Source organism: Neomonachus schauinslandi, chromosome 3 (genome assembly GCF_002201575.2).
Source record: "Neomonachus schauinslandi chromosome 3, ASM220157v2, whole genome shotgun sequence".
Lineage (NCBI taxonomy): Eukaryota > Metazoa > Chordata > Mammalia > Carnivora > Phocidae > Neomonachus > Neomonachus schauinslandi.
The window spans coordinates 15,052,107-15,065,707 of NC_058405.1; the positions used below are offsets into that span (position 1 = coordinate 15,052,107).

Genomic DNA, 13,601 nt, shown 5'->3' on the forward strand with positions numbered 1-13,601 from the left:
GAGGGCAGGAGATACTCTATTAAAAAAAAACAAAAAAGAAAAAACCTACAGAAGACTAAGAAAAAAGTCTATGAGAAAGTCATGCATACATTTGAGTATATGATAAACTGATTTATTTTCAATAAAACCTGTATAAATGCTTTAAAAAAAATTAGTGGCAGAGCTGGGACTCAAATACAGCTTTGGCAGCTAGTACAAAATGCTGAAGATTTCCCCCCAAAATCTGTAGACGACCATACAAAGTTACAAATACGTTCCCCTGTGAGCCTCAGTTACTTTGTCCATATAATGGGGGCTATAGAATACCATCCTTTGGATAAAAGTAATTATGTGAAAGCACTTTGTAAAATGTGAATGTGATTCAAATCAATATATTAAACTGTCACAGAGTTCTTCCCGGTCCTCAGGGCTAGCAATATTTGAGTAAATCTTTATCCTTTTTTGGCTGCCTAATCTTGGTTTGGTGAAGCTCTACCTCCCTGAGTGGAGCAGAAAGTGGATTTTTTTCTCCCCATTTCCAGCAGATGCAACATGTGACTGTCGTAAGGAACAGGTCCCCACATGTGTAGCGAGAACCTGACTTCTAAATGCAATATGGTCTCACCTATGAGGTCTAACAAATCCTAAGCATAAACAGCGTGCATCCGATGAGCACAGTATTCTTTGCATCATTATAAATATGACCTAGGGTTCAGTGGCCCCCGTCTAGTTGGCTTCAGATCCCAGGAAGCAGCTACAGCGGTCCCAGCTGGAAGCAAACTGATGGAACAAAGTCACGCCCCTACAATTGAGATGTTAGCTTTCTCGGTGCTGAAAGACACACAGCAAGGAGTGCCGCTACCCTCAGCTGAGTGTCTCCGCCTGGCATTGTAAAAGGCATTTGCCTCTGCTATCTTGGTTAATCACCATGTAGCAGGTAAGAAAATTGAAGCCGAGGGAAATTAAGACCCTTAGTTAGTAAAGGGTGAGTCCATTAGACCCAAAGTCCAAGCTCTCACCAGGAAGGATTTCTCAAAATTTTAATCTGCATAGGAGACACCTGGAGATGTTCAAATGCAGATTTTGATTCAGCAGATCTGGGCAGAGCCCGAGAGTCTGCGTTTCTAGCAAGCTCTCAGGTAATACAGATGCTGCTGGTCTGAGGACCATCCTTTAAGAAGCAAGGCTCTAAATCAGTATGTGTCTTGGGGCGCCTGAGTGACTCAGTCGCTTAAGCTCCCCATCGGGCTCCGTGCTCAGCGGGGAGCCTGCTTCTCCTTCTGCCTCTGCCCCTCCCCCCGCTTGTGTTTTTTCTGTCAAATAAATAAAATCTTAAAAAAAAGTTTAGGGGCGCCTGGGTGGTTCAGTCAGTTAAGCGTCTGCCTTCGGCTCAGGTCATGATCCCAGGGTCCTGGGATCGAGCCCCGCATCGGGCTCCCTGCTCTGCAGGAAGCCTGCTTCTCCCTCTCTAACTGTGTCTCTCTGTCAAATAAATAAAACCTTTAAAAAAAAAAGTTTAAAAAAATCAGTATGTGTCTTGAAAAATGCCTCTTGCATCTCATCATAAAAAACATGCACGGCTCTCCTTTTAAGCACTTCCCTATGGCCTTCTCCCTTTGCTAGAGCTTGGTGACACAACAGATTCCCTCTGCATCTCTTAAATGTTACAATTTAACTCCATGAACAACGTCTTCCATTTGTTCAATCCACAAACCTTTCTCGAGTGCCTGCTAGGAGCCAGCCACAGTGGTGGATACCAGGATCAATCAGATAAGGTCCTGGCCCCAGGGAGACTATTAATGGAGATAACTGTTCTGAAATCTCCGGTGCTTCCATGAAGGAACACCCTGCAGCGTATGGTCGTAGAATTCTAGACGAGACTAATCGTGGCTGCTTTGGCTCTGGCTTCACCTTCACAGCATCATGGGCACCTTTCAGCACTACGCATTCCATTGCTTTTGGCATAGAGACAGTTTTATGGTGGCTCATCGTGTCCAGATTCTACTGTGAAAATATAATTCACCTATCGCGTCAGTATGCATATGAAATCGTCATTTTTTTTGTTGGGGCAAAAACATGTCAAACGTTTCTTGGGCTTATTTTAGGGGTGAAAACTGCCAAAGAAAAAACTTGAGTTTTTCTATATGATTTTAAATAACTTTATATGCACTTGGAACATGGCAAGAAAATAAATCTAAAATTAATGTTAGCTTCATTTTATTCTTTTAAAGATCTTATTTATTTATTCATTTGCCAGAGAGAGCACAAGCAGAGGGGAGCAGCAGGTAGAGGGAGAAGCAGGCTCCCCGCTGAGCCAGGAGCCTGACGCGGGACTCGATCCCAGGACCCTGGGATCACGACCTGAGCCAAAGGCAGTTGCTTAATCGACTGAGCCACCCAGGTGTCCCAACTTTAGCTTTAATTAATGAAATTAAATCTCAGAAAGCAGTCAGAATCTTAGCAAATGGATACCTCTCCTGAGATGAAAGGGAAATGCCTTCCAAGAGTGCAGAGATCTATCAAATGTGTTATTTGTGAAATATTTTGGAAGGATTTAAATCACTAAAGTCAATCTTCCCTCACTGGTAAGGTAATTCGTTTTTATTACCACTGTTTGAGATGTATTTACTGTTAATCATAGACTAAGGCACACCTATCAACTAGCAAGAAATCTAGTTATGACCTCAGATGGCTCCCAGCTGTTCCCTATATGTGAATAAACACCCACAGAAAACTTTTCTCTAGCAAATGCCATTCCTTTATGCCCCATTCTTTTTTTTTAAGATTTTATTTATTTGACACAGAGTGAGCACAAGCAGGGGGAGCAGGAGAGGGAGAAGCAGGCTCCCCGCTGAGCAAGGAGCCCGATGAGGGACTCGATCCCACGACCCTGGGATCATGACCTGAGCCGAAGGCAGACGCTTAACCAACTGAGCCACCCAGGCACCCTCTTTATCCCCATTCTTTTTTTTTTTTTAAGATTTTATTTATTTGAGAGAGAGAATGAGATAGAGCATGAGAGGGGGGAGGGTCAGAGGGAGAAGCAGATTCCCTGCTGAGCAGGGAGCCTGATGTGGGACTCGATCCTGGGACTCCAGGATCAGGACCTGAGCCGAAGGCAGTCGCTCAACCAACTGCGCCACCCAGGCGCCCTCTTTATCCCCATTCTTATGGCATGGCTGTTAAGGGGATGGGGGGAGAGAGGTGGAGGAGATATGTAGGGAGGACAGAAGAAGGTTCATGCTCCTATAGGCAGCCAGCATCATTTGACTGCCAGCTTCCAGAATAATGTTTGATTTCATTCATGACCTTTACTTGGTCATTACTCATTGAGTCATTTGAGATCATTTAAGCCTATCTCCACCCAGATGCAGATAAGATTCTAAGCAGGAACACAGGAAGCCAGCTAAGATAATAGATAACAGGAGAAAAAGAAGGACTGATCTCATGAGCAATTATGTTAAGGGGACTTTTACAGCCGTAATTCTTCTTTGAACTACCCTGAGGTGGTGAAGCTTTGCAAAGCCCTGCAATTGAACTTCAGGTTGAAAGATACTTCAAGGACTCTTGGAGGGGCGCTTGGGTGGCTCAGTCGTTAGGCTCAGGTCATGATCCCAGCATCCCGGATCGAGCCTGTGGGGCTCCCCGCTCAGGGGGAAGCCTGCCTCTCCCTCTCCCACTCCCCCTGCTTGTGTTCCCTCTCTCGCTATATCTCTCTGTCAAATAAATAAAATCTTTAAAAAAATTTTTTTTAAAAAGGACTCTTGGAGTCCAGCTCTCTCAATTTACGGAGAAAGAAATTTATGAATGAGACACAGGGAGATTCATTTGCAAAGTCAAGGTCTTGGCAGCTAGTTAATGAAAGAGTCAGAGTTTGGGGCGCCTGGGTGGCTCTGTCGGTTAAGCATCTGCCTTCAGCTCAGGTCATGATCCCAGGGTCCGGGTATCGAGCCCCACGTTGGGCTCCCTGTTTAGCAGAGAGCCTGCTTCTCCCTCTCCCACTCCCCCTGCTTGTGCTCTCTCTCTGTCAAATAAATAAGTAAAATCTTAAAAAAAGAAAGTTTGAAGTTCGGTCCGCTGAATTGCAATTCAGTGATTTTCCTTTTTGTTGCCTGAGTACATGTCCTAAATCACTCCATTCACGCCGCTCTGGCCTTTCTCCACGAGTACAGTTTTGCCCTCATCAGGAACCATTGTCTCCTTCATTATTTTGTTGTTCAGCCATGTTGCAAATATCTATCCAGAGCCCCCCTGTGTGCCAGGAGCTCAAGGAGAACCCCACGGTCCGGGTCCCTGTCTTCAAGGTGACCACAATGCCCTGCCGTCCCTCCTTGTAGCAACGCTTTCTGGACTGAGACTTTCCTGTCAGAAATGACTGCTTCCCTCCCGGAGAGATGCTTGGCTTTCATAGTTGAAATATCGCTATTAACGGTGACATGAGAGAGGGACAAAACATGACAGAACTAGAGAAGCAGCCTATGGTGGATACTGCACAGTGATGAGCTTTTGAAGTTGAGTCAAGCAGCAGGCCAGCCACGAAGGGGATGGAATTACACGTATCCCTGGGGTATTTTCCTCCAATTCATTCCACAGAACTATAGTCAAAGAGGGCCTGTATTTTTCACCATAACTGTAAATGCTCTTGTCCAGAGAGGCACTGGCTCACATCCGATCTTTAAAGGCTGTAGTCACTATTAACCCACACGAGTCCCTAAAACACCGCAGCTACACTGGGACATCTGAGGGGGTTGAAACAAGAAGGTAGGACTCCGGCAGTGAGGTTGTGTAACCAGCAAGGCAAAAAACAGACCAACAAACACCCTGGCTCTGTTTTTCTTTCTTTTTTTTTTTTTTTTTAAGATTTTATTTATTTATTTGAGAGAGAGAGAGTGAGAGAGAGCATGAGAGGGGAGAGGGTCAGAGGGAGAAGCAGACTCCCTGCCGAGCAGGGAGCCCGATGCGGGACTCGATCCAGGGACTCCAGGATCACGACCTGAGCCGAAGGCAGTCGCTTAACCAACTGAGCCACCCAGGCGCCCCTCTGTTTTTCTTTCTTAAAGGAGGCTTAATCGGACCTAAGTCTAAGAAGATTTGTCTCAAATCGACATTGTAGGCTTAAATAGTTCATTCTTTTACAACACGATATACCCATTTTCATTCCTCACTGGCTTCTGAGTTCTGTTCTCAATGTGGAATTATTGTGATGTCAGAGAGCCTGCTGGCATCGAGCCTTCCCCAACACCCCCACTGTTCTGTTTTCCAATAGGAGTAAAGGAAAAGCCACCAGCGTCGTCAGCAATGACTCCATGTGAATAAGGATGTGAGCCCCCGTTTCCTTTGGAAACATGAATCAGTGTTCCTGATATTGAAAAGAGATTTCTGTAGCAACTTGTTTATTTTATAAAGATTTTGATTCAGGATGAAGAATGGGGAGAGATTATGTTAATTTTACATGTTCTAATCAAAGCGTTGTCAGTGGACCATATTTTTTAAATTACCTTTCATGTGCAGGGTACACAGCAGATAGAGAACACATTATCTTTAATATAGAAAAGCAGAATCAGGGGGATAAAATTTTAAGGGGGGAAGATTATTTCAGCCACCATGAACTATATAGTAACTGTAACATCTTACTCCCTATTTTCTAAGATGCATTTGGGGAAGTAGCTACTGGAGTCATATGGAAATCTACCACGGTCCTTTAACCCACTTTGGAGCTAAGGTTGAATGTTAATTTTTCAAATAACTGGGTTTCACTAAGGAATATGGAGTAAAGGGTAATAAGACAAAATATTTTTTTAAAAGGATGAGCCCGGAGCGCCTGAGTGGCTCAGTCGGTTAAGCATCTGCCTTCAGCTCAGGTCGTGATCTCAGGGTCCTGGGATCGAGTCCTGCATCGGGCTCCTTGCTCAGCAGGGAACCTGCTTCTCCCTCTCCTCCCCACCTGTGGGGTCTCTGTCACTCAAATAAATAAAATCTTTATAAATAAATAAATAAATAAAAGATGAACCCGGGGGCGTTGGGTGGCTCAGTCAGGTAAGCATCTGCCTTCCGCCCAGGTCGTGATCCCAGGGTCCTGGGATCGAGCCCCGCAACGGGCTCCCTGCTCGGCTGCAAGCCTGCTTCTCCCTCTCCCACTCCCCCTGCTTGTGTTTCTGCTCTTGCTGTCTCTGTCAAATAAATAAAATCTTAAAAAAAAAAAAAAGAATATTAAAAAAAAAGATGAACCCAGCAGGGGTGCCTGGCTGGCTCAGTCAGTAGAGCATGTAACTCTTGATCTCAGGGTTGTGGGTTTGAGCCCCACATTGGGTGTGGAGATTACTTAAAAATCTTTAAAAAAATTTCTCCTTAGGGGCACCTGGGTGGCTCAGTCGGTTAAGCGACTGCCTTCAGCTCAGGTCATGATCCCAGGGTCCTGGGATCGAGCCCCGCATCGGGCTCCCTGCTCGGCGGGAAGCCTGCTTCTCCCTCCGCCCCTCACCCTGCTTGTGTTCCCTCTCTCGCTGTGTCTCTCTCTGCCAAATAAATAAATAAAATTAAAAAAAAAAAAATTTCTCCTTAAAAAAACAAAAAAAGATGAACCCAGTAAAGAACAAAGAACTACACTTACCCATGTGACATATCTTCTGCTTGCTGCCCAAGATGAGAGTGGACACAGGGGGCCATGGAGAGAGAAGAACCCCAGAGATGTGCAGAACGACGCCAGTGGTACCCACAACCCTCTTCTCCTTCTACAATTTCCCCTTGTGCCTAGTGAAACCTTCCAGAGGAGAAGGAGCAATTCTGAAATAGCCCAAAGTAAGTTTACAAGTTGGGACTGAAAAGAAATATAGCATTGGTTCTTCAAATGGGCGCTTAGGAAAGTTCGTTATTTGAGCACCTAAGTGGGCTACCCAAGCCTGAACATTTCCGTTGATTATCATTAGAATTCTCTTGGCTTTAACTAAGCATTCTCTCTTTATCCTTTGGCACGAATTGTGCACTAATGACGTGAATACTTGACACAAAATCCCATAAAACATTATGCTTTAGTAACTTCCTAGTTAAAATTTTCTTTCGTTTTCTTTACTGGGGCCAAGGTACAGTTTTGCCATTTGGTGGCGAAAAGACTATATTTTATAAAATACCAACGGGCAATATTTAACATAATAAACCCACAACTTACGGCAGATTTGTAAACGCATTAAATAGGCAGAAAGCAGAGGCAGATAGTGATTCTTAAAATGACATAAAAGCAAGTTGTTTCCCTGGAGGTATCCTGAGGTATGAAAATGGCTTTAAAGATAAAAAATTCCCTAAGATACATATACTTGTAATAGAGTTTCTAACATGCATAACGTTGAAAGCTTGCTTACATGTATTTTTTTTTAAATAAAACCAAGTAACAAAAAGGCAAAGTTCATGGGCATTTTCTTTCACTTAGCTACTTTTTAAATTCTTGCTCTGCTATTTTATCATTAAATATGATTTAAAAAAATAGAAACCCCTCTGTAAACAGAATTTTTCCTCAGCACTGTCCTTGTCATATGCTTCTATCACCCTAAATATATACATGAATATACACATATGCATCTGTGTATGTACTTCATGCTCAGACGGCCCAAGGAAATATAGGAACATGGGATAACCTGTGTATAAAAGATTTCTCCATGATGTGAGACAAATTGAAACTAGCTTTTAAAAAGTCACTTCTGGGGGGCACTTTGGGGGCCGAGTCGGTTAAGCAGCTGACTCTGGATTTCGCCTCAGCTCATGATCTCAGGGTGATGAGACTGAGCCCCATGTCAGGCTCCGCGCTCAGCGGGGAGTCTGCCTGAGATTCTCTCTCTCTCCCTCTGCACCCCCCCCTCCTGTGTGCACTCTCTCTCTAAAATAAATAAATCTTTAAAAATAAATAAGACAGTCACTTCTGCCCTGTCCCTTGGAGTCTATCATTTGCATTAGGTATTTGTAAAAGATCCATGAAATTATTAACTTTCCTCTGCCATATGAAATACATGATTTCATCCTTTCAGCCCACATTCTGAGACGTCATCCCTCCTAAGCCATTCCTGGCACTTTAATGAAACACTCAGTCTTTACAGAGTTAACAGCCCACTGTATGCAGCTGCTTCGGCATAGTGAGGGGAAAAGTTGACATTTTACTTCCACCCCAAACAAAGCCATTATATTTACCTTCTACTTTGAAGATAGTAAAGTGCGGTCGGCAATGGAAAGAACCCAACGCGTTACCTGCGCAGTTCATCCACAGACCCTGGTAAACCCAAGTGGCCGTTATCACCGACGATGCTCGGGTGGTCACTTTCCACTCATTGGAGGCGGTGGCCGCGACGAGAGCTCCAAAGCCTCCAACGCCAAACACCAGAGCTGAGATCTGCGCCCTGGACATGTCTCTGCCTTCTCCAGTGACACCGTCCAGACAGAACGCTTTGGTGGGCTAGGCATGCAGCAGGCGACTGGCGCTCGGACAGGTGTCACGGCAAGTTAACGCACAAAGGGGACTGCATTTCACGCTCGGATGGCCTGCGGAAGGGCGGGGTTCAGGATGAAGTCTGATTTACCGATGGCATTTTAAAGATCGCCTAAGATGATCTTTCTAATTTCCTACAAGGAGATTTACTAAAATTTTGTAGATGGATTTTAAAGGTTTTGACTTCGCAGATTTTTTTTCCCCTGGCACCATAGTTAATGCTTAATTTTCTGTTAGCCTGAAGCTTAACGAACCATGCAACAACCAGATATTACAAAGTACAAATTATACAGTAACAGTGAAGGCTTATTTGACCAATTGCTTTGGTCTCGCATGCCTCTGGATCTATATAAATGGAATCTTGCAGGTATTCTATAACCTTGTTTTTTCACACATTACGTCCGTGAGATTCATCTGTGTTCAAGAATGTAGTTGTCGTTCATTAAATATTACAGCTGAGATACAGTACTTTGTTAAACGGATCTACTACAGTCTATCCATTTTCCTGGAAATGAACATTTGTGTTGCTTCTCCCCTGCCCCCACCCACCTCCCCTTGATAGCAGTTGGAACAGCTGTAAAGGTTCTCAGGCATTTCTCTCCGTGCATCTGCGTGAGAGTTTCTCCAGGGTAATCTTAGAAACAGAACTGCTAGGAAGTAGGAAATAAGTAGGAACTGCTCCTCCCACTTTATGGACAATACTAAATTGCCCTACTAAGAAGTTCTAGCAGGTTACCATCCCACTACCAGTGGGCGAGTTCCCATTGCCTCACTTCATAACATGTGGTATTGGGGTGTTCTTAGAATTGCTGGGGTTGGGGCGCCTGGGTGGCTCAGTCGGTTAAGCGACTGCCTTCGGCTCAGGTCATGATCCTGGAGTCCCGGGATCGGGTCCCGCATCGGGCTCCCTGCTCGGCGGGGAGTCTGCTTCTCCCTCTGACCCTCCTCCCTCTCATGCTCTCTGTCTCTCATTCTCTCTCTCTCAAATAAATAAATAAAATCTTTAAAAAAAAAAAAAAGAATTGCTGGGGTTTTTGGGGGGGGGGGTTGGCCACTCTGATGAGTGTAAAGGTATCACATTATGATGACTTTTGTATCTGCTGATTAATAATGAAGCTGAGCATACTGTCATGTATTTCTTGGTTCATTGTATGACATTTGTAGCTTTTGCTCATGGAATCCACTGAATTGCTTGACTTTTTTATAATTTATTTCTTTTTAAGATTTTATTTATTTCCTTGACAGAAAGAGAGAGAGCACAAGCCAGGAGAACAGCAGGGAGAGGGAGAAGGAGAAGCAGATTCCCTGCTGAACAGGGAGCCAGATGTGGGGCTCGATCCCAGGACCCCGGGATCATGACCTGAGCTGAAGACAGATGCTTAACCGACTAAGTCACCCAGGCGCCCCTATAATTTATTTATTTTTTTTTATTTTTTATTTATTTTTTTTAAAGATTTTATTTATTTATCTGAGAGAGAGAGAATGAGAGAGAGAACACGAGAGGAGAGAGGTTCAGAGGCAGAAGCAGACTCCCCGCTGAGCGGGGAACCTGATGCGGTACTCGATCCTGGGACTCCAGGATCATGACCTGAGCCGAAGGCAGTCGCTTAACCAACTGAGCCACCCAGGTGCCCCTATAATTTATTTTTAGTTCTATATATATCCTGGCTAGTAATCTTTTTTTTTTTTAATTTTATTTATTAAAGCGAGAGCAAGAGCATGAGTGGGGAAGTGGGGGAAGGGCAGAGGGAGAGGGAGAAACAGACTCCAGGCTTAGCAGGAGCAATTCCAGGACCCTGATATCATGACCTGAGCCAAAGACAGACACTTAACCAACTGAGCCACCTTGGCGCCCCTGGATAGTAATCTTTTATTGATTATTCATGTTGCAAATATCTTCCCCCAGTTTGTGGTTTGTGTTTTATTTGGCTACTTGATAAAGACTCTGAATTTTAATGTAGTCGAATTTATCAAGCTTTTATTAAATGATTTGTACTTTTGAGATCTTGATTAAGAAATCCCCCTCAGAGATAATAAATACATTACCCTCTACTCCTATTTTCAAAGTTTTAGCTTTTACATTTAAGTTCTTAAATCATCCAGAATTGATTTTTCTGTTTTACGATTTAGGACCTACTTCATTTTTTAATATGGGAACCCAGTTTGTCTGTCCCTACTAAATAGTCCCATGTTTCCCTACTCGTTTGTAGTCATATCAGATATCAATATTTGCATGGTCTGTTTATGGATTCTCTAATCTGTTCCATCTATCTCTTATCTGTTCCTGCACCCATGTAATACTCTCTTAATTCTATAAATGTTTCTTGAGATCTTGTTAATGTTTCTTACTTTGCTCTTCTTTTTCAAGAGTGAGACTTTTTTTTTTTTTTTTGGCTCTTTGCTGTTCCTTTCATATTTTAGAATAAGCTTATCAAGTTATACATATACATACTGGGATGTTTGTTGGAGGAAAGTAAATAACTTTATAAAGTGGAGTCTTCCTCCCAGTATCATATGTCTTTTCATTTAACCCATTTTTAATGTCTTTCAGTAAAGTTATATACTTTAAGTCTTGTTACATTTTTTTGCTAGATTTTTTTTTTTTTTTTAAAGATTTTATTTTTAAGGGGCGCCTGGGTGGCTCAGTCGTTAAGCATCTGCCTTCGGCTCAGGTCATGATCCCAGGGTCCTGGGATTGAGCCCTGCATCGGGCTCCCTGCTCAGCAGGAAGCCTGCTTCTCCCTCTCCCTCCTTCTCCCACTCCCCCTGCTTGTGTTCCCTCTCTCGCTGTGTCTCTCTCTCAGATAAATTCTTTAAAAAAAAAAAAAAGATTTTATTTTTAAGTAATCGCTACACCCACCGCGGGGCTCAAACCTACAACCCTGAGATCAAAAGCCACGTGTTCCACCAACTGAGCCAGCCGGGTGCCCCATGCGAGATTTATTCTTAAACTTAGGACTCATTCTAACACCTATTATATCTAACATGATTATTTTTTTTAAGATTTTATTTTATTTATTTGACAGAGACACAGCGAGAGAGGGAACATAGCAGGGGAAGTGGGAGAGAGAGAAGCAGGCTTCCCGCTGAACAGGGAGCCCGATGTGGGGCTCGATCCCAGGGCCCTGGGATCATGACCTGAGCCGAAGGCAGACACTTAACGACTGAGCCACCCAGGCGCCCCTCATATACTGTATTCTTACAATAAAGTAAGCTAGAGAAAAGAAAGTGTTATTAGTAAAATCATGAGGAAGAGAAAATACATTTACAATACTGCACTGTATTTACAAATAAAAAAAAATCCATATGTAAGTGGACCTGCTTAGTTCAAACCCTTGTTCAAATGTCAACTGTACATATCATTTTTCTTCTTTCTTGCATTTTTTTGAGTTTTTTCTACATTTCAATTTTTCCACTCTATTAAATTGGAAGTTACACATTATTTGTACTGTTTAATAGTTACTCTAGAAATTTTAGTGCATACATAACTTAATAAATAAAATCAATCATTGTCTTTATTCTCCTGAATAATATAAGGACCTTAAGATGTTTCAACATTAATAACTCTTCTGGCCTATGTTATTACTTTATTTCTATGTTGTTTGATTTTTAGTCCCATAAATTAGAGTTTTATCTCTACAGATGTTAGCCCCACTCTTATTATTATTACTGTATACTGTCATTTTTCTTTTTTTGCTTGCTAATCCATTTTGCTTCTCAAAACTTCCTTGTGAGTTTACTGTTTTTCTCCTTCCTAAGGTCCATCCTTGGGAGGTTTCCTTAGTGAGGGGCTGTTGGTAGTTACCTTAGTTTTTTGTTTGTCAGATAATATATTTCTTCTGTGCTTGATTTTGGTAGATAATTTTTCTGGGTATACGGTTATAAGTTGACAATTATTTTGACTCAGAACTTTGAAGATATAATGCCATTTTCATCTGGCTTCCATTTTTGCTGTAGAGAAATCAAGAATTGGGTTTGTCATTTCTTTATAGATTAATTCATGTTTTCTCTTTGGCTGATTTTAAGATTCTCTTTGGTTTTGGTAGTTTTGCTTTGACTTTCTAAGTATGAATTTTTTGGTAATCTCCTGTGGGATTTACTGAACTTCTTAAATCTAATGATTGATATCTTTCATCAATTCTGGAAAACTCTTGGTCTCTTCCTTCTGCAGATGTTACTTCTGCCACTATTCTTTATCTCCTTCTGTAACTCTGATAAGATTTTTTTTTTGTTTGTCCTATTTCTTAATTTCTCTTTGATATTTTTAACTACTTTATCTCTCCATGCTGCATGTAATTTGCTGTTAACCCATCCAGGGGTTCTAATTTCTAGTACTATCCTTAAAAAAAAAAGTCTAGAGTTTCTATGTTATCCTTTTTTGTATCTTCCTGTTTCTTTTTTCTAATCCCTTGTTCTTTAGTCATAATTCAAATGCCCTATTTTGTTTGTTTTTTAAGTATTAAAGATACTTAATTTATATTCTATATCTCATTATTCTCATATCTATAGTTTTTGCAGGTTGATCTTTTTTCTTTTTCTTTTATTTTTTTAAAGATTTTATTTATTTATTTGAGAGAGAGAGAATGAGAGAGAGCGAGTACATGAGAGGGGGGAGGGTCAGAGGGAGAAGCAGACTCCCGATGCGGGACTCGATCCTGGGACTCTGGGATCATCACCTGAGCCAAAGGCAGTCACTTAACCGACTGAGCCACCCAGGCGCCCCTGATCTTTTTTTCTACCAGCCTGTCACTCATGGTAGTCAAAACACGTGCTTTGTAATTTGTGATTGTAAGCTCATGTTCCTGGCAACTTTTTCATGGAAATGTTTTGAGGCCTGAGTTGGATATTTGTTCCCCCAGATAGAATTTATATTTGCTTCTGCCTGTTGTTTAGGTGAGCTTTCAACCCAGGACTACTTTTAAGATTTTATATATTTATTTGAGAGAGAGAGAGTGCACATGAGCAGTGGGAGGAGCACAGGCAGAGGGAGAAGCAGGCTCCCCGCTGAGAAGGGAGTCCAACTTGGGGCTCCATCCCAGGACTCCAGGATCATGACCTGAGCCGAAGGCAGACACTTAACCAACTGAGCCACCCAGGCGCCCCAACCCAGGACTACTTTATTATTTTTTTTCCCAAGATTTTATTTATTTGG

General features: G+C 42.4%; 1 protein-coding gene across 2 annotated transcripts in view; it reads right to left on the minus strand.

Annotated features, from left to right (window-relative positions):
- CLDN10 (claudin 10) overlaps positions 1-8,368 on the minus strand; it is a 106,922-nt gene extending 98,554 nt beyond the window's left edge. Inside the window, exon 1 of one of the 2 annotated variants that reach the window (XM_021695961.1) lies at positions 8,212-8,368. In XM_021695961.1, the coding sequence (XP_021551636.1) occupies positions 8,212-8,368 (157 nt within the window). Of the gene's footprint in view, positions 1-8,154 lie in introns of both variants that reach the window. The other variant, XM_021695960.1, reaches the window with a different exon arrangement.
- Between the last annotated feature and the right edge of the window lie 5,233 nt (positions 8,369-13,601).